This window comes from Manis pentadactyla, chromosome 6 (assembly GCF_030020395.1).
Source record: "Manis pentadactyla isolate mManPen7 chromosome 6, mManPen7.hap1, whole genome shotgun sequence".
NCBI lineage: Eukaryota > Metazoa > Chordata > Mammalia > Pholidota > Manidae > Manis > Manis pentadactyla.
Genome location: NC_080024.1, coordinates 66,277,788 through 66,303,561, shown reverse-complemented (window position 1 = coordinate 66,303,561; position 25,774 = coordinate 66,277,788). Strand labels below are relative to the sequence as shown.

At 35.6% G+C, this 25,774-nt stretch overlaps 1 protein-coding gene across 1 annotated transcript in view; it reads left to right on the top strand.

Annotated features, from left to right (window-relative positions):
* UBR3 (ubiquitin protein ligase E3 component n-recognin 3) overlaps positions 1-25,774 on the top strand; it is a 296,154-nt gene that overhangs the window by 258,363 nt on the left and 12,017 nt on the right. Inside the window, exons 34-36 of the mRNA XM_057503934.1 lie at positions 6,686-6,793; positions 6,913-7,038; positions 16,865-17,044. Coding sequence (XP_057359917.1) covers positions 6,686-6,793; positions 6,913-7,038; positions 16,865-17,044 — 414 coding nt within the window. The remainder of the gene's footprint in view (positions 1-6,685; positions 6,794-6,912; positions 7,039-16,864; positions 17,045-25,774) is intronic.

The following is a 25,774-nucleotide window of genomic DNA, read 5'->3' as shown; positions in this document are numbered from 1 at the left end:
AAAAGTTGCTCATGTATGTATTCAAGAGACTTTTGCCTATGTTTTCTCCTAGGACTTTTATGGTTTCATGACTTACATACAGGTCTTTGATCCATTTTGAGTTTACTTTTGTGTATGTTGTTAGACAATAATTCAGTTTCATTCTCTTACATATAGCTGTCCAGTTTTGCCAACAACAGCTGTTGAAGAGGCTCTCATTTTCCCATTGTGTATCCATTGCTCCTTTATTGTATATTAATTGACCATATATGCTCGGGTTTATACCTGGGCTCTCTAGTCTGTTCCATTAATCTATGGCTCTGTTCTTGTGCCAGTGCCAAATTGTTTTGATTACTGTGGCTTTGTAGTAGAATTTGAAGTCAGGGAGCGTAATTCCCCCACATTATTCTTCCTTCTCATGATTGTTTTGGCTATTCGGAGTCTTTTGTGGTTCCATATGAATTTTAGAACTATTTGCTTTAGTTCGTTGAAGAATGCTGTTGGTATTTTGATAGGAATTGCATTGAATCTATAGATTGCTTTAGGCAGGATGGCCATTTTGACAATATTAATTCATCCTATCCATGAGCATGGACTGTGTTTCCATTTATTGGTATCTTCTTTAATTTCTCTCATGGGTGTCTTATAGTTTTCAGAGTATAGGTCTTTCACTTCCATGGTTAGGTTTATTCCTAGGTATTTTATTCTTTTTGATACAAATGTGAATGGAATTCTTTTCCTAATTTCTATTTCTTCTAGTTCATCATTAGTGTATAGGAATGCAACAGATTTCTGTGTATTAATTTTCTATCAGGCAACTTTGCTAAATTCAGATATTAGATCTAGTAGTTCTGGAGTGGATTCTTTAGGGTTTTTTATGTACAATATCATGTCATCTGCAAACAGGGACAGTTTAATTTCTTCCTTGCCAATCTGGATGCCTTTTATTTCTTTGTGTTGTCTGATTGCCATGGCCTAGACCTCCAGAACTATGTTGAATAAAAGTGGAGACAGTGGGCACCCTTGTCTTGTTCCCGATCTTAAAGGAAAAGCTTTCAGCTTCTCCCTGTAAAGTATAATGTTGGCTGTGGGTTTGTCATATATGGCCTTTATTATGTTGAGGTGCTTGCCCTCTATACCCAATTTGTTAAGAGTTTTTATCATGCGATAATTTTGTTGAATGCTTTTTCAGCATCTATGGAGATGATCATGTGGTTTTTGTCCTTCTATTTGTTGATGTGGTAGATGTTGATGGATTTTCGAATATTGTACCAACCTTGCATCCCTGGGATGAATCCTACTTGTTCATGATGGATGACCTTTTTTGATATATTTTTGAATTTAGTTTGCTGATATTTTGTTGAGTATTTTTGCATCTGTGTTCATCAGGGATATTGGTCTCTAATTTTCTTTTTTTATGGGGTCTTTGCCTGGTTTTGGTATTAGAGTGATAGTGGCCTCATAGAATGAGTTTGGGAGTATTCCCTCCTGTTCTACTGTTTGGTAAACTTTAAAGGGGATAGGTATTAGGTCTTCACTAAATTTTTGATTAAATTCAGCAGTGTAACCATCATGTCCAGGAGTTTTGTTCTTGGGTAGTTTTTTGATTACCACTTCAGTTTCCTTACTGGTAATTGGTGTGTTCAGATTTTCTATTTCTTCCTGGGTCAGCCTTGGAAGGTTGTAATTTTCTAGAAAGTTGTCCATTTCTTCTAGGTTATCCAGTTTGTTAGCATATAATTTTTCATGGTTTTCTCTCATAATTCTTTGTATTTCTGTGGTGTCCTTCGTGATTTCTCCTTTCTTATTTATGACTCAGTTTATGTGTTTAGACTCTCTTTTTTTCTTGATAAGTTTGGCTAGGGGTTTATCTATTTTGTTTATTTTCTTGAAGAACCATCTCATGCTTTCATTGTTTCTTTCAATTGTTTTATTCTTCTCGATTTTTTTCATTTCTGCTCTAATCTTTATATGTCCCTCCTTCTATGAACTTTGGGCCTCATTTGTTCTTCTTTTTCTAGTTACACTAATTGTGAGTTTAGACTGTTCATTTGGGATTGTTATTCTTTCATCAGGTAGGCCTGTATTGCAATATACTTCCCTCTTAGCACAGCCTTCACTCGTCCACAGATTTTGCGCTGTTAAATTATTGTTATCATTGGTCTCCATATATTGCTTGATTCCTGTTTTTATTTGGTCATTGATCCATTGATTATTTAGGAGCATGTTATTAAGCCTCCATGTGTTTGTGGGCTTTTTCATTTTATTTGTGTAATTTATTTCTAGTTTCATACCTTTGTGATCTGAGAAGCTGGTTGGTACAATTTCAATCTGTTTATATTTACTGAGGCTCTTTTTGTAGCCTAGCATGTGATCTATTATAGAAAATGATCCATGTGCACTTGAGAAGAATGTGTATCCTGTTTTTTTGGATGGAGTCTTCTGTGTATGTCCATTTGGTCCATCTGTTCTAATACATTTTCAGTGCCTCTGTCTCCTTATTATCTTCTGTCTGGCTGATCTGTCCTTTGGAGTGAGTGGAGTGTTGAAGTCTCCTAAAGTGAATGCATTGCATTCTATTTCCCCCTTTAATTCTGTTAGTATTTTTTTCACATATGTATGTGATCCTGTGTTGGGTGCATAGTTTTAATAGTTATATCCTCTTGTTGGACTGAACCCTTTATCATTATGTAATGTCCTTCTTTGTCTCTTGTTGCTTTCTTTGTTTTGAAGTCTAATTTTTGTGTTACAAGTACTGCAACTCCTGCCTTTTTCTCCCTGTTAGTTGCATGAAATATCTTTTTCTATCCCTTTTCTTTCAGTCTGTGTATGTCTTTGGGTTTGAAGTGAGTCTCTTGTAAGCAGCATATAGACAGGTCTTGTTTTTTTATCCTTTCAGTGACTCTATGTCTTTGGATTGGTGCATTCAGACCATTTACATTTAGGGTGATTTTCAATAGGTATGTACTTATTGCCATTGCAGGCTTTAGATTCGTGGTTACCAAAGGTTCAAGGGTAATTCCCTTACTATCTCACACTCTAATTTAACTCACTTTGTATGCTATTACAAACACAACCTAAAGGTTCTTCTTTTTTTTTTCCTCCTTTTCCTTCCCTCTCTATTCTTTATATATTAGTTATCATATTCTGTACTCGTTCCCTATCCCTTGATTGACTTAGGGGATAGTTGATTTGATTTTGCATCTTAGTCATTAATTGTTCTACTTTGCCATGGTTTTATTTCCTTGGTGACAGCTATTTAGCCTTAGGAATGCTTCCATCTATAGTAGTCCCTCCAAAATGTATTGTAGAAGTGGTTTGTGGAAGGTAAATTCTCTCAGCTTTTGCTTATCTCAAAGTTGTTTAATCCCTACTTCAAATTTAAATGATAGCTTTGCTGGGTAGAGTATTCATGGTTTGAGGCCCTTCTGCCTCATTGCATTAAATATATCATGCCAGTCCCTTCTGGCCTGTAATGTTTCTGTTGAGAAATCTGATGATAGCCTGATGGGTTTTCCTTTGTATGTGATCTTTTTTCTCTCTCTAGCTGCTTTTAGAAGTCTGTCTTTATCCTTGATCTTTGCCATTTTAATTATTATATGTCTTGATGTTGTCTTCCTTGGGTCCTTTGTGTTGGGAGATATGTGTACCTCAATGTCCTGAGAAACTATCTCGTTCCCCAGATTGGGGAAGTTTTCAGCAATTACCTCCTCAGTGACACTTTCCCTTTTTCTCTTTTTCTGGTACCCCTATAATGTGAATATTGTTCCATTTGGATTGATCACACAGTTTTCTCAATATTTTGGCATTCTTAGAGATCCTTTTTTCTCTCTGTGCCTCAGCTCCTTTGTATTTCTCTTCTCTAATTTCTTTTCCATTTTCCATCTCCTATAGTGTTTCTAATCTGTTTTTAAATCCCTTGATTGTATACTTCATTTCTGATACTGTGTTCTGTAATGATTGAATCTCCATCCAGAATTCTTCCCTTAGTTCTTGAATATGTTTCTGTACCTCCATGAGCATGTTTATGATTTTTATTTTGAAATGTGTTTCAGGGAGATTGTAGAGTTCAGTTTCACTTGGTCCTCTTTCTGGTGTTCGTGGGATTTTGGGTTGAACCAGGTTCCTTTGATGTTTCATATTTGTAGGTGGTGACCTCTAGTGCCCAGAAGCTCTACTTTCTTGTGCTTCTCAGTCCCTGGAGTGATATCGGGGTCACAGGGGATTGGCACTACTGCCTGGTAGGCAGAAAGAGCTGTTTCCTGATTCCTGGCAGCAGTGCCTGTGTTCACTGCCAGAACCAGTGGGCCAAGAACAGAGGTGTAAGCCTCTGTGCTTTGCATTTGTAGCTGCCATAGGTGGGGCTTCCCTCTAGCTGGCCTTACCTGAGGGCTGGGGCTGCTGTTTTGTGAGCCGGTGTGTGCTGACCAACAGGAAGGTGCAGCAGGCTGCGTATCATGCGCAGCCTTGGAGCTGTGTAGTCAGCCAGAGGGATGGAGTGCCTGAAGGTTCTCAAAGTTCCCAACCTGCTCGTATTAGTTCATCCGAACAATTTTGTCCCCCTTTCCTTTCTCCTGAGCAGTAAGCTCTTAGCAATCCTTGCCCTATTTTCAGCCCATTCACTGTTAGGAAACCTCTCAGACTACCCACCTTTCTTTTGTCCCAGATCAGCCAGATTTGGATCCCTGTTTTCCACAAGCAGCTGGAATCTTAGTCTCTCCAGGTATTCACCTGTTATAGCTTTCCAACCCCACTAATCTCTAGAACACCATGCAATATAGGTTCGTGTTCCCAGAGCAGATCTCCAGGGCTGGGTGTTCTGCAGTCCTAGGCCTCCACCTGCCTCCCTGCTCAATTTCTCTTTCTTCTGCCCATGAGTTGGGGTAGGGGAAGGGCTTGGGTCCTGCTGGAACACAGCTTTGGTATGTTACCCTGTTCCTAGAGGTCTGTTCTTTTCTCCAGGTGTATGCAGTCTAGTGCAGCCTTCTTTCCTGTTGCTCTTTCAGGATTAGTTGTATTAATTATATTTTCATATTATATGTGGTTTTGGGAGGAGGCCTGTCTCACCTCTTGTGCCACCATCCTTAATCTCTCTCATACTCTGTTAATCTTTTACTCAAAAGAGTTTATTGAATTTAGGAAACTTTTAGGCTGAATTTTATAGTTTCAGAAACCTAAATATGTCACATTGATTAATAAGCAGCAAATCATGGTAATATTTTCTTTTGAGTTTTCTACATTTTGAGTTCAAGTAAACTCTGTGTATTACTGTGGTAAATCCATTTTAAAAATATAAATATGCTACTGTTTTGATATTCACCAGGTTGTTGATTTGTAACCTGTAGGTCATCATACTTGGCAAATGTTTATCCTGTTGATTAATCTGGCATGGGTGGGGTGGATCACATGACAAAGTGAGCAGTTGTAGAGTCAGGGACATTTTTAAAGTTTGGAATTCTGACATGATAACACATCATGGCTGAGTTGATTTAGCAGAAAGCAGAGAAGTAATTTAAATTAATTCAAAGAATTAATTTTCAAAAGAGGTACATCCAGAAATTTCCAAGCTCAGAAATTCCAACATTACTGAATCAGATTTCATCAGTTAGCAAGTATTTATTGCTCAGATTTTTGTTATGCAAAAGGACACATGAAAAATACAAAGCACAGTTCCTGATATTTTGGAATTTACAGTCTAGTTTAAGAGAGCACAATGACATGTGAGGAACAATGAGGGGTTGTAGAAAACTTAAGTATCATGAAATCACAGACTCCTGTGGTCCAGACTATCAATGCCTTAAAAATTGAAGGTACTCTTATATCCCACAGTTTTTACTCAATTTTTATGTTTTACTGTTTAAAAAGTATAGTTAATGAATAAATGACATCATAGCAAAATTACTACTTTATCCCAATTCATACTTTAATTTGCAACAACCCCTAATATGTCAGTGACTGTAAAAACAGACCCATTTATTTTATGTGTGAAATCTTATTGATAAGTTTGAATTTAGAAAAAGTATAGAGTCATAAAGTTTAATTTGTAAACTTATTTCATGTAATTATCAGTACATTCTATAAAAAACATAGTCTGATTTTTTTATAGTAAATTGTTTTAACAAATCCTATTCTAGGAATTTGAGGGAAATTGTAAAAGAAAATATTTGTGGTCCATATTTTCTTCTTCTATTTCATTCATGTACTATTTGTGCCTCTTAATAAGTATATATACTTCAATTTACTTTTTTCACATCATATTATTAGAAACTTTTTCATATAGCTCATATTTGTCATAATTTGGGTAATTGCCTCACTTTTGTTGGTCATTTCTAATTTTTCATTATTATAACGCTGCAGTGAATGTCTTGGGTGTATAGCTATTTTTTTCCTATTAGTTTGCCAGGAAGAATTTCTAAGCCTGGGAATTAATAGGTCAAAAGAGATTATTAACATATGTTCACTTACACATACATTTTTGTAATTTATATGCTGTCTTTTAAAGAACTGTTGGAATGGCTTTAATCACCTACCCAATTTCATTGTGAATCTAGAGGTGTACTGTTGTACACAAATTTTGAGGAACTGAAATTTACATGCTTGAAAAATGGCATAATCAGAATTATACTCTATTCAAAAGTGTTCTTTCCAGTGTAAATTATTTTGTAATTTTCAGTGACTGATGAAACTAATTTTTAATTTTTTTCAGAATACATGTGATGTGGAAAAGTCTTATGAAGTGTTATTAAGCTTTGTGATAAGTGAACTATCTAAAGGAAAGTTATACCATGAAGAAGGAACTCAGGAGTGTATAATGGTATGCTCTAAGATCAGATATAGTAGTTAAAGTTTGGGTTTTGTTGAAATTATGAATGTAATTTTTTAAGCTGTATCTATTACAGAATGAATTGTTAAAATTTTCTTCTTTAACTTTAGGTTAGCCCTATTACTTGGTCTACTGAATCTATGGAAAAATACTTAGAGGACTTCTGCTTACCTTTCCTCAGAATCACCAGCCTTCTTCAACACCACCTTTTTGGGGAAGATTTACCTAGCTGCCAGGTATATTTGGGGTAGAGAGTAGGAAGCCTTTTTTTTACAGTTAGCTAATTTTTTTTGAAACATGCTGTGTTACATAGTATAATACTTATATCTTTATACAGAACTGTCATACAAGTATATAAGGACATAAATTATTATTCTCAAATGAATAAATACTTAGAATATTTACAATTTTTGTATTTATAAGCGTCTGCCCATTTTTATGACAATATTACTAATATTTGATATTTGAGCAGTTTTGGATTAGATCAGTGATGATAAATACTCAATATTTTAAGAGGATCATAATACTCATATATTTATTTATTTTTATCATATTGCTGTTTTTACCACTAATCATCATCTATTTTTTAATCCTTTTAAGAATTATGTTGGTCAGAAAGCTGGTTTTTGAAGGTATGATGGCATTTATGTAATTTTAAAATAGCAAAATGTTCAATTTATAGCCAGTTATATTAAAACTTGGTTAAATGAGCTAGTTTAACCTATTTCATAAAACTGTGGGTCAATGTCAGTAGGCAAGAAAGTGATGGGATAGGAAACCAGAAGGTAAATAAACCGAACTGTGCTTATAGGACTATGATCCTGACTTTATATGCCATTTGTTTCCAGGGAACTTGATGTGGGAATTAAGAAATTTATCATATTTATGGGTCTTTGAAGCCTGCAATATATCAGAATTAAGTAGTGAATTGCTCCTTAAGTAATTAACCATTGCATTAAATAGTTTGGAGTCTTTGTTTTTTATCATTTGTACATTTGTCTCCAAAACATTCTATTTAGAATTATAAGATATTGAACAAATTCAAATATTCATTCATTAGATATTTTCTTCCATAGTTATTTATTTTTAAATTTCAAGTTATAAGTGTTTTTCCTTTTGGCGTACAGTAGTTCTCCCTTATCCACAGCGGATACATTCCAAGACCCTCAATGGATGCCTGAAACTGTGGATAGTAGCAAACCCCTATATATGCTATGTTTTTTCCAATACATGCATATCTATGATAGATTTTTTATAAATTAGGCACAGTAAGAGATTAACAACAATAGCTATTAATGAAGTACAGCAGTTATAACAATATATCATAATAAGAGTTATGTGTATGTGGTCTCACAAAATGCCTTATTGCACTGTATTCACCCTTCTTGTGATGATGTGAGATGGTAAAATGCCTACGTGATGAGATGAAGTGTGGTGAATGATGCAGGTATTGTGATGTGTATCATGCTGTACTTGGGTTTTGAGCCTGGGGTGCTTGAACCTTTGTGGGACAGTTAACAGGAGGAGGAAATATGGAGCAGATTTGTGGGGGCCTGAAAATATTTTGCATTTATTCAAGTTGAGGGGTTGGTTGGACCATTTAAGTGAATGTATTCAACTGAAATGAGAAAAATAAGATTACAGCTATAGGTAGATGTTTGCTCTGTTTCTGTTTAGATTTCTGTCATCTGTGTAATCTTTTTTATTTTCACATATGTATGTAATATATAAAAATAGATACATAATATGAAATGTGTAATATATATAAATATATAGATACATTTTTTTTGCTCTTACACTTCATTCACAGCTGTTTGTTTTTATTAATCATTGTATGGTATAGATGGATGTAATATTACACTAACTTTTGTGGATTTGACATTTCTCTTTATGTCACTTTCATGCAGAGTATATTTTCTGGTTAGCTGTATATGGATCTTTATTCTCATATATAAATTTTATAATCAATTTGTAAATTTTCATCCAAAATTCTTCCAAAAGATGTTAGATGAGAGTTGGTTAGAATATATGGTGTTAAGGTATTGAACATAGTGTACTGTGTGTGCCTTTATTCATGTCTTTTTTAATACTTTCATAGAATTTTTAAATTGTCATCTTAACATCTGGAGCATTCTTTATAAAGCTAATCCTAGAGGCTTTATGGTTTTAGTTACTATTTAAATGGTATCTTATTTTCTGTAATATTCTCAAATTACTTCTTCCTGGTTTAGAATATTACTATGTTTGTGTGTTCCTGTGATTCACCACTTGCTGAACTCCCTTATCAGTGCTAATAGTTTGCCTGTTGATTGTTTTTAGGTTTTCTGTGTCATTATGATCACACCATCTGAAAATAATGACAACATTGCCCTTCCTTTCAGATCCTTGCCTCTCCGTCGCTGCCTTGATGCGCGCCCAGCGCTGTCTTGAGCAGTAGGATAGGCAGCACCCCTTTTTTGTGCCCCATGCCAAAGAGAATGCTTCTAAAGTCTCCTGTGCATATCTTTTTATTTGTTTATTATAAATAAAAACCACTTAGAAATTATATTTCTAATGTATAGATAAAATGTAGAAATCCAAGTTGGAATTTTTGAACATTAATCTTCTACATTTAGCCACTTTGCTAATAAAAATAAATCCAGTATTTGTTTCTTAAGTGAACTTAAGCCAGGAGATAGCCAGGATTGAGTTTAACAATACATTTTTTAATCAGACATTTTGTTAAGGATGGGAAGTCACTGAGAATGGTACCTGGTACATGTTGTGACACCGCAAGCCTGCTCTCCACAGTAATATATTAGACCTTCCTAATTTAGTTACAAGTCTTAGTCCAACACTGTTTCTACTGCCATATTAGGGCTAAATGGGGTAACGTGTCCAGTTCTCTCATCTTTTCTCCTACTTCAGTGCATCCTCTCTTATTTGTCCTCTAACTCTGGAATTCTTAACAGAGGGACTTCAGGTAATTTTTTAACTCTATTGCATTATTTAAAAATGTTTGTGTGTATATTTTTTTGGAAGAAAATAGTTTTCAGATTCTTATAGGGAACTGTGATTATCCACTCTCCCCTGAAGTTGTAAACCACTACTCTAATATCTCTAATATAACTCCTTTAATTATTTTTTCTTTCCTATATGTCAAAAATAGTTTCCCTATAAATATATAATGAGAGCTAGCATTAATTACACACTAGCTACGTGCTAACCACTGTTTTAAGTGCTTTGCATTTAAAATTCATTTAAGCTTCACAACAATTTTGAGGTAGCTGTTAAAATCCTCACTTTACAGACAAGTAAACAGGCACAGAGAGATTAATAACTTGCCCAAGATGCACAGCTAGTATATAAAGCACCTAGGATTTGAGCACATTTAATCTGGATGCCAAATATGCACTATTAACATCTGAGCTTTACTATTGCTTGCTACATGAAACATTTTTTTGTGGGGTACAGGTGATTTTCTTCTAGTTTTAAGTCTATAAAAACCACTGTAATATCACATATTATACTCTCTTTGATCTTCATATAACTATACTCCACCTATAAACATTTCTTATGTGATAATATGGTGATTGGTTTATTGATAGCTGAATAGCATACTGGAATTGTAAAAAACAAAAAACACCTCAAGTGTCCATCAATGGGAAACTGGTTAAATAAACTGTGGTTTCTGCATACAATGCAATAATCTTCAGAAAAGAAAGTAATAGAAAGTTTCCTATATGCTAACATGGAAAAAAATATCAAAATATATTAAGTAATCAAAGGCATGGTGTACTTATATTAAATGCAGATGGGGGGGAAATAATGGTATTCGTGTTTGCTTGTCTATATAGTGGACCTGTGAGCAACACAGTTTTGAATTTCACAGGTCCACTTATTTGGGGATTTCTTTCAATTCAAATACTGGAAAAATTTTCTGCAACAATTTGAAAAACAGTTTCTCTAGCTTACTTTGTTGTAAGAACAGAGTACATAAGAACATATATAAAATATGTGTTAATTGACTTTTTATTATTGGTAAGGCTTCTGGTCAGAAGGATATTAATAATTGAGTTTTGGTGGAGTCAAAGTTACATGTGGATTTTTGACTGTGTAGGTGTTTGGTGCCCCTAATTCTCATGTTGTTCAAGGGTCAGTTGTATATAAGATACTCTGGTCAGTTCTTACCTAGGAGTTGAGGTGGTGAGTTTGAGATTTGGATAGAAGGGGAACAGGAATTATGAAGAGACTTTTTTAAAACGATCTTTTCATACTTTCTAAATTTTAAATAGTGGAAGTATGTTACTTCAATAGTTAAGAGTACAGAGAAGATAAAAAGGTGTTTATTTTTTGAACTGGTCATGTAGTCACATTTTTCAGAATTCAAAAAGTGCTAAAACAGCTCTGTGAAGAAATTTGTTTCTACCCCTTTTTCTAGCCACTCATTTGTTGGTGCTGTCAGTTTTGTCTGTATTCTTCCAGAGACATTTTATGTGTATACCAAAAAAAGTATGTGCAGGAGTGTATTTTTTTTCTTTGAGAGTTTTATACATTGTTCTACAAATTGCATTTTTTTTTTCACTTAGGAGTATATCTTAGAGATCATTTCACATTCAATATATGAAGACCTTCACATTTTGTTTTACAAATTCAGAGTATGTACCAGGATGTATTTAATCATTGCCCTATTAATCAATATTTGGGTTATTTCTACATTTGCTATCTATAAACAGTACCACAATGAATAATAATACTACAAGGTATTTTGTATGGTTTTGGTTGTATTTGTAAGATAAATTCTTAGAAGTGATTTACTGTGTCTGCACTTTAAATACATTTGTAGTTTTGATGCTTATTACCAAACTGCCCTTCACTGAAATTGTACCAATTACATTAACACCAGTAATATATGATAGTTGCCCTATACTTGTGTCTACTTAGTGTGTTAACAAGCTATTTGATTTTTGCCTCTAGATCTTTGTGTAGGTAAAATATATCTCAGTGTAGTTTTAATTTGCATTTCTCCTAATTGTGCATTTCCCATATTTAGGAACCATTTTATTTTCTTTACTATGACCTCCTTGTTACATAATGCTTCTTTTGAAAATAATTAGAAAATGAAAACAATTAGAAAAATTATTTATCAGATCTTAAAAAAAGTATCTCATGAGTTTTTCTTTGGTTAAAATAACCTGTCACTCTTGTCTGTTTTGTCTAAGTCAGATGATAAGGAGGAATAAGAAACTTTTCTTTAATTTTTGTTCTTCTTTCACAGATTTTCCTCAGTTAGTTTTTTTTTTTTTTTTTCATTTTGGTGACTTACATTTGGACTCAACATCTGCTTCATAAGAGTTGCTACGTAATACTGAACTACCCTATGAATACCAGGAAGAAAATTGTATTTATGTACATCTTTGTTAATTTTTATCTGTTGTTGGATTTACTATCATAAAGATAAAAACTTGTCACTTTTCTACCATTAGTTCCCATTCTCTCAAGTTTTTGCCTTACATTAGAAAATAAATGTCCTCTCTCAATAGAGCAGGAAGATATAACAATTATAAATAATATATACACAAAAAAACAAAACCCTAAATTACATAAAGCAGGAATTGACAGAATTAAAGAAATAGACAAATCCACAATTATAGCTGGAGCTTTCAATGTTCTTTCTTAGTAGTCAATAACAGGTAGACAGGAAATCAACTAGATAAATGAGACCTGAACAATACTCTCAAGTGAACGTCATATAATTGACTTACATAGACTACTTCACCAAATAGCACAATGCATATTTTTTACAAGTGCACTTGCAACATTCACCAGAATATACCACATGCCAACCCATAAGCAAGTATCAATACATTTAAAATAATTGAAATCATACAACATATTTTCTGACCATATGGAATTAAATTAGAAATCAGTAACAGAAAGAAATATGGAAATCCCCAAATGTGTGGGAATTAAGCAACACACTTCTAGATAACATATATCAAAGCAGAAATCATATGGAAATTAGAAAATGAAAATGCAACAGTAATATTGTGGGATGCTGCTAAAGTTCTTGGATAGATAAAGCTTTAAAATACTTATATTTAAAAAGAGGAAGAATCTAAAATAATTTATCTGATTTCTATGTTATGAAGCTGGAAGTAGAGCAAATTAAATTCAAAGTAAATAAAAGAAAGAAAATTATAAAAATCTGAACAGAAACCAATAATATAGTAATGGAGAAATAGTAGAGAAAATCAGTGAGTCCAAAATCTGGTTCTTTGCAAAGATTAGTAAAATGGAGAAACCTAAATGTCAGGAGCTCAGCTCTCAGCTGAGAGAGATAAAAGAACAGAGCTGCTAGGTGTCAGAGTAGCTAATTGAAGTAACAAGTAAAAAATTTAACAGAGTAAGTCCTTTAATCACTTGCTGTGGTGGTATTATCAAGAGGCTAAAACCAGAGGAAACACCAGCTCCCCCTACACCATTTGCCCTTGTGGATGAAATGGCACACTTGCTGACGATCAGGTGGATCAGTACAGACATGGGGATCTGTTGAGGGAACTCCAAAGAAAAGGCTCTGGCAGTTTTATGGACTCTTGAGGTGGAGAGGGGATGAGGGTGAAAGGGTAGGAGTGGAAAAGCACTGGGTACTGAGTCAGGGTAGGGAAAAAACTCTTCAAGGTTTCCCATTGTTTCCTCCATAACGTGGCTTGGGCAGAGGTGTCCAAGAGAACTCTGCCCAGGGCCTCAGGTAAAGAGGCCTAGGAAATAAAGACACCATGACTAGGAAGAGCCTAGTTAAAGAGCATCATGGGCCGGGGAGCGCCTGAGGTCTTGACTACAAGTGCCATCAGAGACTGCAGTGCATTGTTTGTGTGCCAAGTCTGGCATAGGGAAGACTTGCAAAGTAAAACCTTCAGTTAGGTTTGAAAAATCACACATAGGTTTTTAACCAGTAACCAGGCTCTTTACTAGATTGATAAGAAAAAGAGATGGTGCAAGTTACCAATACCAGCAATGAGGGAGGAAATATCCCTACAGAACCATAGAGAATATCATGGATAACATTTGCCAACAAATTTGATAACAGAAATGGAATGGGCAAATTATCTGAACTGACTCAATAAGAAATAGAAATTCTTGAATAGATCTATACCAAGTAAGAGAATTGATATAATTATAAAACTTCTTTAGAAAAGAAAAGTCAATAGCTTTATACTAACAAACTACACCATGGTGAATTCTATGAAACATTTAAGGAAGAAATTGTAGCAACACTATACAAACTTACAGAAAACAGAGGAAGAGCAACACCCCAAACCCATGAGGCCAGTTTTACACTGACACCTAAACCAGGCATCTTAAGAAAACTGCAAAGCCGTGTCTTTCATGAACATAGAGAAGCAAAAGTCTTAACAAAATATTAGCAAAGAAAAAATAATACACCCCAACCAAATAGGTTTATCCTAGGAATGCACAGTTTGTTCAACACCAAAGCAATAAATTTAATTCACCATATTAACATTTTTTTTAAAAGCATATCACCTCAATCATCAAAGCACTTGACAAAATCCAACATCCTTTCCTGGTAAAAACGCTTAAAAAAACAAGGGGTTTCTTCAGCCTGGCAAAGAGCGTCTATGAAAAACCCACAGCTAGCGTCATACTTAACGTGAAAGGCAGCGTGCACTAAGATCAGGGACACAACAGGGTGGCTGTCTTCTTCACCTTTTCAACATTATATTGGAGGTCGTAGAAAGAACAGGCGAGAGAAAGAAAAACCTCTATATTGGAAAGGACGAAGTAAAAAAATATGTTTGCAAATTAGATGATCTTATCTGTTGTGGAAAATTATAAGGAGTCTCAAAAAAATACTATTGGAACGAATAAATGAGATCAGGCTTGTAGGCTACATGTAAATGTGCAAAACTATTGTATTTCTATATGTGGTCAATGAGCAATTTCAAAATGAAAGTAAAATAATTCCATTTATAATAGGGTGATGAAAATATTCTGGAATTAGGTAATGGGTGGCAGTTACACAGTTTTGTGACTATACCAAAACCCTGTAAGGTGTACACTTCAAAAGGGTGAATTTTATTGAATATGAATTGTATATCAATTTTAAAAATATATACATGAGGAAGGACTTGTGTCCAGAATATGTCAAGAACTCTTATAATTCATTTTTAATAAGAAAGAAAAAAAGTGGGAAAATTTTTAACTTCTCTTAATAATATATTTGAGTAACCAACAAGTAAGTATATGAAAAGGTGCTCAACATCATTGTTGGTTAGAGGAGCACAAATAAATGTCATAAGTGTTTGTGAGGTTTTGGAGTACCTGAAACTCTCATTTGCTGCTGGTGGGAATGAAAAATGGTATAGTCAAATTTGAAAAAATCTTAGCAGTTTCTTTAAAATGTATTTTTAAAAAGTTAAGCAGACACTTACTGTATAAACCAACAATTCTACTCCTAGGTATCTGCCAGCGAAGCAAAAACATATGTCACCTAAAGACTTTTAAATGAATGTTCAAAACAGACTGATTTGTAGTAGTCAAAACTTGGAAAAAACCCATTAACAAGTGAATGCATGAGCAGAGTATAGTATATCCATACATGGAATATTTCTGAACAATTAAAGTAATAGACTGTTGATATATACAATAATATGAATGAATCTCAAAATACTACACTAAGTGAGAGAGGCCAGGCACAAAAGACTACATACTGTATGATTCCATTTATATGAAATTTTTAAAAACCTCTGTAATAGCAGAAAGCAGATCAGTGGTTGCTTGGGACCAGGAATAGGGGGTATAATTGATTCCACAGGGGTACAAGGGAATTTTGAGAGGGATGGAATTGTTCTAAGATTTTATTGTAGCAGTGGTTGCATGACTATATATATTTGCCAAAATTCATCAACCTACACCTTTTAAAGTGAATGAATTTTCTGGTATGTAAATTAAACCTCAGTAAAGGGTTTTAGATGCCTCCTTTACATAGTTATATAAATGGAGGATTTGGGCCTCATTTCTAGACATTATAAACATTAACATTTCAGACTACATATCATTTCTCTTCTTCATTATTTTTTCTTCTTTGTGTCATATCTCGGAATTTTGTAATTAATCTGTGTAATTGAGTTTTGCAAACAGATATCCCTACTCCAGGGACTACTCCCTCAGTCTTATAGGAAGGGCTAATTTATTTTAAAGTAATTAATAGAAAATATTAAAGTGAGAACATAGTGTTTACAAGATATAGAAGGATTAATTTTGTCTGAATGGAGCCAAGTAATCTAAAGTCTAATTAACTGGAGTCCGGGAAGGCTTCCCTGGGGAGCTGGAGTTTGAAGGATGATAGGAACAGATCCAGTGGACAAGGGAAAGTAGACATAGTAGCCTCCTCAGTGGTTTTTCAGGTAAATAAACAGGGATTGGGGAGTATATTTTGATGTGTATAAGAACAAACTCCTTTAAAAATCAACTTTGATTTAAGTTAAGTCCTTGGCTCACTGATTTCTCTGGTTCTGTTATTACTGAGTAGAGCTTTAGATTGGCGCTTAGATCATCTCAGGTTTTAAAAAACTCTACCCCCTCTTTAAAACTGACTTTGTTTCACACTCATTCAGGGTACAGGCAAATTATTTAGCACTGCCTCTTTTGAAGTCCATGTTTTTACTATCCTTCTTCATCCATACTGATAGTCTATGTTTTTTAATCAAAGGCACTTTCCCTTTGTCCTGATTAACATTTGCTTTCATAGAATACCTAGGTTCTAGAGACTGTATTCAACAGATATATGACAACACCATGTAAAAAACAAATACATAAAAGACGCAGATGCTGTGGCACTTAGGTGCTAAATTTCAAGAAGAAACATGGGAATATTTAGATATAAAAGCTTTGAACCTCTGTTCTTTCCTTCTCCTACTTCCCTCACTGATTTCAGTTGACCTGGTTAAAGTTTTCTTATACTGTTCAAAAGTAAGTGATGAGGATGGCATTTAAAATACATAACCATGGGAAATGTTCATGATGAAATATCTTAAGAATTTTCTATTTCATGTCTGAAAGGAAGAAGAAGAATTTTCAGTTCTTTCTAGTTGCCTGGGACTTCTGCCAGCATTTTACCAAACAGAACATCCATTCATCAGTGCCTCCTGTCTGGATTGGCCAGTTCCAGCATTTGACATTATATCTCAGTGGTGTTCTGAGATAAATTCATTTACTGAAAGACATACAGAACAAGGAAAGGTATGTAAAAAGAGGTCGTACTCACTTGCCATAGTGGTACTATGCTAACAGGTAAGGGGAAGAATTAAAGATTTTAGGTAATTTATTCTTTACTGCATTTATTAAACTAATTCTATTGAAAAAAATGTTCACTTATATATTATTTGTTTATGAATATAAAAGGATTTTTTCAGTTAACAAATCTGAGGTATTAATATGCTACCTTTAGTTCTGGTTATAAGGTTTTATTGAATACCTTAAATAATCATAGCACTTTACTTGGAAGATAGGACTTTTAAGATAGGGAACATGTAAGCTTATTGGAAAGAGAACTATCACATAAAAATAAAAGATTTTGACTAGCAGATCTAACAGGTTATGTCTGTAATTTTAAAACTTGCTGGTCCTGTGCTGCCAGCTCGGCTGATAAAAGGTTTTGTGTTGGAGATGAGCTAACTGGCCAGGTAGAGTGGGGGCATTGCTCAGTGACTATCAATGTTGGTTTGGTGTTCAGACTTTGTTCTACAGCTAGAAGTATGGTTTTGAGAAATGGAATAATATGATGAAAGTAGTATTTTAGGGAGGTAATTCTGGTGGCTTTTTAGTAGGTAAATTGAATTAGAAGAAGAAAGGGAACCCAGAGATTATTTAGGTGGTGAAGAAAATTTAGGTGGGGAAAAAAAAATTGTGATAATGGAAATTAGACAAAATATAATATAAGAGATATTTTAGAAAATTATATGGAACTTGGTGACCAGATGTTCATGACTTAAAGGTCTTGAACTCAAACCATTAGATGGATAGTAACTACTGTACATAGTTACAGGAATCTGCTTCTGCTTGAACTGGTGATGGTGCATTGAATATGGGAGGCCTCTGCCTGGGCTCCAAGGATTTTTACCACGTTGCTTGCAGCTTTTCCAGACTCATTCTATACCACTTCCCTGCCACTGTCTTGCTCAAATAATAAAAGAATGTTTCTTTTTTTTTTTTTTTCACGTGATACTGTTATTTTAAGATTAAGTGGGTTGAACTCACTAATGTACGTTACGGCATCATGTAAAATAGACATCCATTCTCTCTCCTAGCTTGAGATTAAATAATACATGATAGAAAATGTATGGTGAATGCACATGAGTTCTCTACAACTACTTTTTTTAAAAATAATTATTTATTTATTAATTTTAGTATCATTAATCTACAATGACATGAAGGACATTATGTTTACTAGGCTCTTCCCTTCACCAAGTCCCCCCCACATACCCCTTCACAGTCACTGTCCACCAGCGTAGTAAGATGCTGTAAAATCACTACTTGTCTTCTCTGTGTTGCACAGCCCTCCCCGTGCCCTCCCCGCACACTATACATGCTAATAGTAATGCCCCCTTTCTTTTTCCCTGCCCTTATCCCTTCCTTCCCACCCATCCTTCCCAGTCCCTTTCCCTTTGGTAACTGTTAGTCCATTCTTGGGTTCTGTGATTCTGCTGCTGTTTTGTTCCTTCAGTTTTCCTTTGTTCTTATACTCCACATATGAGTGAAATCATTTGGTACTTGTCTTTCTCCACCTGGATTATTTCACTGAGCATAATACCCTCTAGCTCCATCCATGTTGTTGCAAATGGTAGGATCTGTTTTTTTCTTATGGCTGAGTAATATTCCATTGTGTATATGTACCACATCTTCTTGATCCATTCATCTACTAATGGACATTTAGGTTGCTTCCATATCTCAGCTATTGTAAATAGTGCAGCGATAAACATAGGGGTGCATCTGTCTTTTTCAAACTGGGTTGCTGCGTTCTTAGGGAAAATTCCTAGAAGTGGAATTCCTGGGTCAAATGGTATTTCTATTTTGAGCATTTTGAGGAACCTCCATACTGCTTTCCACAATGGTTGAACTAATTTACATTCCCACCAGCAATGTAGGAGGGTCCCCCTTTCTCCACAACCTCGCCAACATTTGTTGTTGTTTGTCTTTTGGATGGTGGTGATCCTTACTGGTGTGAGGTGATATCTCCTTGTGGTTTTAATTTGCATTTCTCTAATGACAAGCGATGTGGAGTATCTTTTCATGTGTCTGTTGGCCATCTGAATTTCTTCTTTAGAAAACTGTCTATTCAGCTCCTCTGCCCATTTTTTAATTGGATTATTTGCTTTTTGTTTGTTGACGTGCATGAGCTCTTTATATATTTTGGATATCAACCCTTTATCAGATCTGTCATTTATGAATATATTCTCCCATACTGTAGGATACCTTTTTGTTCTATTGATGGTGTCCTTTGCTGTACAAAAGCTTTTCAGCTTGATGGAGTCCCACTTGTTCATTTTTGGTTTTGTTTCCCTTGCCCGGGGAGATGTGTTCAAGAAGAGGTCACTCATGTTTATGTCTAAGAGATTTTTGACTATGTTTTTTTCTAAGAGTTTTATGGTGTCATGACTTACATTCAAGTCTTTGATCCATTACGAATTTACTTCTGGTTATGGGGTTAGACAGTGATCCAATTTCATTCTCTTACATGTAGCTGTCCAGTTTTGCCAGCAACATCTGTTGAAGAGACTGTCATTTCCCCATTGTGTGTCCATGGCTCCTTTATCGAATATTAATTGACCATATATGTTTGGGTTAATGTTTGGAGTCTCTATTCTGTTCCATTGGTCTGTGGCTCTGTTCTTGTGCCAGTACCAAATTGTCTTGATTACTGTGGCTTTGTAGTAGAGCTTGAAGTTGGGTAGTGAGATCCCCCCCACTTTATTCTTCCTTCTCAGGATTGCTTTAGCTATTCGGGCCCTTTGTTGTTTCCATATGAATTTTTGAACTATTTCCTTGTTCATTGAAGTTTATTGTTCATCCAGTTCATTAAAGTTTCATTGTTCATCCAGTTCATTGAAGAATGCTGTTGGTAATTTGATAAGGGATTGCATCGAATCTGTATATTGTTTTGGGCAGGATGGCCATTTTGACAATATTAATTCTTTCTAGCCAGGAGCATGGGATGAGTTTCCATTTGTTAGTGACCTCTTTAATTTCTCTTAAGAGTGTCTTGTAGTTTTCAGGGTATAGGTCTTTCACTTCCTTGGTTAGGTTTATTCCTAGGTATTTTATTCTTTTTGATGCTATTGTGAATGGAATTGTTTTCCTGATTTCTCTATTAGTTCATTATTAGTGTATAGGAAAGCCACAGATTTCTGTGTGTTAATTTTGTATCCTGCAACTTTGCTGAATTCCGATATCAGTTCTAGTACTTTTGGAGTGGAGTCGTCAGGGTATTTTATGTACAGTATCAAGTCATCTGCAAAAAGTGACAGTTTAACTTCTTCTTTACCAGTCTGGATTCCTTGTATTTCTTTGTTTTGTCTAATTGCCGTGGCTAGGACCTCCAGTACTATGTTGAATAACAGTGGGGAGAGTGGGCATCCCTGTCTTGTTCCCGATCTCAGAGGAAAAGTTTTCAGCTTCTCTCTGTTCAGTATGATGTTGGCTGTGGGTTTATCATATATGGCCTTTATTATGTTGAGGTACTTGCCCTGTATACTATTTTGCTGAGAGTTTTTCTCATGAATGGATGTTGAATTTTATCAAATGCTTTTTCAGCATATATGGAGATGATCATGTGGTTTTTGTCCTTTTTGTTGATGTGGTGGATGATGTTGATGGATTTTCAAATGTTGTACCATCCTTGCATCCCTGGGATGAATCCCACTTGGTCATGGCCTAAGATCCTTTTGATGTATTTTTGAATTCGGTTTGCTAATATTTTGTTGAGTATTTTTGCATCTACATTCATCAGGGATATTGGTCTGTAATTTTCTTTTTTGGTGGGGTCTTTGCCTGGTTTTGGTATTAGGGTGATGTTGGCTTCATAGAAATAGTTTGGGAGTATCCCCTCCTCTTCTATTTTTTGGAAAACTTTAAGGAGAATGGGTATTATGTCTTCTCTGTATGTCTGATAAAATTCCGAGGTAAATCCATCTGGCCCAGTGGTTTTGTTCTTGGGTAGTTTTTTGATTACCGCTTCAATTTTGTTGCTGGTAATTGGTCTGTTTAGATTTTCTGTTTCTTTCTGGGTCAGTCTTGGAAGGTTGTATTTTTCTCGGAAGTTGTCCATTTCTCCTAGGTTTTCCAGCTTTTTAGCATATAGGTTTCCATAATAGTCTCTAATAATTCTTTGTATTTCTGTGGGGTCTGTTGTGATTTTTCCTTTCTCATTTCTGATTCTGTTGATGTGTGTTGATTCTCTTTTTCTCTTAATAAGTCTGGCTAGAGGCTTATCTATTTTGTTTATTCTTTCGAAGAACCAGCTCATGGTTTCATTGATTTTTTCTATTGTTTTATTCTTCTAAATTTTATTTATTTCTTCTCTGATCTTTATTATGTCCCTCCTTCTGCTGACCTTAGGCTTCATTTGTTCTTCTTTTTCCAATTTCGATAATTGTGACATTAGACTATTCATTTAGGATTGTTCTTCCTTCTTTAAATATGCCTGGATTGCTATATGCATTCCTCTTAAGACTGCTTTTGCTGCGTCCCACAGTAGTTGCGGCTTAGTGTTGTTGTTGTCATTTGTTTCCATATATTGCTGGATCTCCATTTTAATTTGGTTGTTGATCCATTGATTATTTAGGAGCATGTTGTTAAGCCTCCATGTGTTTGTGAGCCTTTTTGCTTTCTTTGTACAATTATTTCTAGTTTTATACCTTTGTGGTCTGAAAAGTTGGTTGGTAGGATTTCAATCTTTTGGAATTTACTGAGGCTCTTTTTGTGAGCTAGTATGTGGTCTATTCTGGAGAATGTTCCATGTGCACTTGAGAAGAATGCGTGTCCTGTTGCTTTTGGATGTAGAGTTCTATAGATGTCTATTAGGTCCATCTGTTCTAGTGTGTTGTTCAGTGCCTCTGTGTCCTTACTTATTTTCTGTCTTGTGGATCTGTCCTTTGGAGTGAGTGGTGTGTTGAAGTCTCCCAAAATGAATGCATTGCATTCTATTTCCTCCTTTAATTCTGTTAGTATTTGTGTCACATATGTTGGTGCTCTTGTATTGGGTGCATATATGTTTATAATGGTTATATCCTCTTGTTGGACTGAGCCCTTTATCATTATGTAATGTCCTTCTTTATCTCTTGTTACTTTCTTTGTTTTGAAGTCTATTTTGTCTGATACTAGTATTGCAACACCTGGTTTTTTCTCCCTGTTGTTTGCATGAAATATCTTTTTTCATCCCTTGACTTTTAATCTGTGCATGTCTTTGGGTTTAAGGTGAGTCTCTTGTAAGCAGCATATAGATGGGTCTTGCTTTTTTATCCATTCTATTACTCTGTATCTTTTGATTGGTGCATTCAGTCCATTTACATTTAGGGTGATTATTGAAATATATGTACTTATTGCCATTGCAGGCTTTAAGTTTATAGTTACCAAAGGTTCAAGGTTAGCTTCTTTACTATCTTACTATCTAACTTAATTCACTTACTGAGCTATTATAAAAACTGTCTGATAATTCTTTATTTCTCTCCCTTCTTATTCCTCCTCCTCCCTTCTTCATATGTTGGGTATTTTGTTCTGTGCTCTTTCTAGGAGTGCTCCCATCTAGAAGAGTCCCCCTAAGATACCCTGTAGAGGTGGTTTGTGGGAGGCAAATTCCCTCAACTTTTGCTTGTCTGGGAATTGTTTAATCCCTCCTTCATATTTAAATGATAGTCGTGCTGGATACGGTATTCTTGGTTCAAGGCCCTTCTGTTTCATTGCATTAAATATATCATGCCATTCTCTTCTGGCCTGTACGGTTTCTGTTGAGAAGTCTGATGATAGCCTGATGGGTTTTCCTTTGTAGGTGACCTTTTTTTCTCTCTGACTGCCTTTAATAATCTGTCCTTGTCTTTGATCTTTTCCATTTTAATTATTATGTGTCTTGGTGTTGCCCTCCTTGTGTCCCTTGTCATGGGAGTTCTGTGTGCTTCTGTGGTCTGAGAGGCCATTTCCTCCCCTAGTTTGGGGAAGTTTTCAGCAATTATTTCTTCAAAGGCACTTTCTGTCCCTTTTCTCTCTCTTCTTCTTCTGGTACTCCTATGATGCGAATATTGTTTCATTTGGCTTGGTCACACAATTCTCTTAATATTCTTTCATTCCTGGAGATCCTTTTATCTCTCTCTGTGTCAGCTTCTCTGCATTCCTGTTCTCTGATTTCTAGTCCATTAATTGTCTCTTGCATCTCCTCCATTCTGCTTTGAAGTCCTTCCAGAGCTTGTTTTATTTCTGTATTCTCCCTCCTTAGTTCTTGCATATTTCTCTGCAAGTTCATCAGCATGGTTATGACTTTTGTTTTGAATTCTTTTTCAGGAAGATTGGTTAAATCTGTCTCCCCAGATTCCTTCTCAGGAGAGGATGTCAAAGATGTCTGGATTAGCCTGGTCTGGATCAAAGTTTTTTGCCTTTTCATGTTGATAGATGCAGTGGTATGCTATTGACTCATCTGTCAGCTGGGAGAACCAAGACCCTTTCAACTGGGTCTCTGTTTCTTGCCCGGCCACTGTGGAGGAAGCTCCTTTGCTGTGGGTGTGGCCAGCCTCAGGCTTTTGCTCTGCTATGGTGGGGCCGTGCCGGAGGGGGAATGGACGGGGGGCTGTTTATCGCCATGAGGGGTCTCAAAGCTGCTGCCCAAAGGGTTAGGACACCTGAAGTTCCCCGGGATTCCCAGCTGCTGGGATAAGTGTCCTGGGACGCTTCCGTCTAGCTGTGGGGTCCCTGTCCCTTTAAGACTTTCTAAAAGCACTCCTTTTTCTTTGTCCCAGGGGTGCTGCCTGCAGGGACCCGCTCACAGCTCTTACTGTCCTGTTTCCCTAGTTTCCAGCACCCCACGCACGCACTGTGTCTGCGCTCTGGTGCGTATTGCTAGGGCTGGGTGTTTAGCAGTTCTGGGCTCCCTCTCCCTCCCCGCTCCAACTCCTCTCCTCCGGCCAGGAGCTGGGGTGAGGGGCGCTTGGGTCCCGCCGGGCTGCAGCTTGTGTCTTACACCCTTCGTGAGGCACTGGGTTCTCACAGGTGTGGATGTAGTCTGGCTGTTGTCCTGTGTCTTCTGGTCTCTTCTTTAGGAAGACTTGCATTTGTTGTATTTTCAAAAATATATGTGGTTTTGGGAGGAGATTCCCACTGTCCTACTCACACTGCCATCTTGACTCCCAAAAGAATGTTTCTTAAGTATGCTATATATTTTTCAAACCACTGTGCTATTGCTTTTCGCTGTTACTATCATTTTTAATGCAAACTTTCTACCCTTCTATTGAATTAATCACCCATCAAGGTTTTGCTAAGGTAAATGTTACCTCTTCTATGAAGCTCTGTCTGATAGTCCGTCTTCCTCTACAATCTTAATCCTCTCCCTCTGTTGTGCTGTGTGACAGTATTTTGGCCCATCTCTGACAGTTGCCGTATTTATCATTTTTTGCTTGCTTAATGTGTCTGAATGGGGGCTCCACAAAGGAAAAGCTGTTTTTTTATTTATCCTTCAATCCCTTGTTCCTAGAAAGTATCTTAAATAGCCAAGTCACCTAATAAATCTTTGTGGAAAAATTAAGTGGTAAGATGATGTCACTGGCAGAAATAGAACTAATTAAAGGGGGGCCAAGTTTCAGGGAAAATGAGAATTTTAATTTTAACACCAAAAGACAAAAAAGTTTCATATTTCAGATGGGGATAACAGTCTAGACTTAATTTTTAAAACATTGAGGTGAATAATATTGGCATGGTAAACATTAAGTAATAAATGGCCCTGCTCTTTGCTCATTTCATCTTTTGTTGAAGTCTTAAGAGATAGTATCTCATTTTATACTTTTTTTTTTAAGGAAAGGGAAGTTCAAGAAATTAATTGAACCTGGCATATTATATAAAAAATATTTTCCCTGTCTAGTAATTTCTTTATTCACAGATTATAACTAGAACCTGAAGTTATATTTTGATGTCTGAAAACCTATGAGGAATGACTTGAGTAAGAGATGGGCGTATATGTAGAATCAGAGCAGGAGAAAAGTTGATGAGCATGCTGAATTTTTTTTGGTCTTCATTTGAGTCATGGGTTAAGCAGTGGATAAAAATTAACTCACTTGATATTATAGAAGAAATCCTACATTTTAGGTGAATGATTATGGTTGTGAATACTGATGGAAAATAAGAATATATCATTTAGAAATATTTCATCTTTTTATAAAACTGAGTGGTTATTATTGGTTTTAGAGTCAGAACCGTAGTATCCAGGATTTCTACCACTTACTTTGACACCCCCCCATCCAACCTGCATCCCTTCTCTTGACCCTATTGCACTCTCTTCTTTCTCTAACTCTGACTCTGACCCTAGGTCAACCAGGTTTTCTTCACCAAGAATTTTAAAATTGAAGAGACATAGCAAAATAAACAGTGAATGAAGCCGAATAGTCCAACAGCAGTACCCTTGAAAGATAGTCTGAATTATTGTTTCTAATTTTGTTATCAGCTAAGATTTTTGGTTGCAAACAGATGTTTGGTTGAAACCTCTGGTCTGTTTATTCTGAAGTGGCACCACGGGATGGCTCTACCTCAACTAGTTTCCTTCCCTCCGCATGTTAGCTCAAGATTCAGATTCCTGGAGAGAAAATCTGATAGGCCTAATTTGTATCATATGTACACCCATGTGTTGGGTCAACCGTATCAGATCTTTGAAGCAGGAAAAGAGGTTATTTTCTGAATGAACTTGTAATGCTGTTAAGATAAATAAATAAGGTTGTAAAC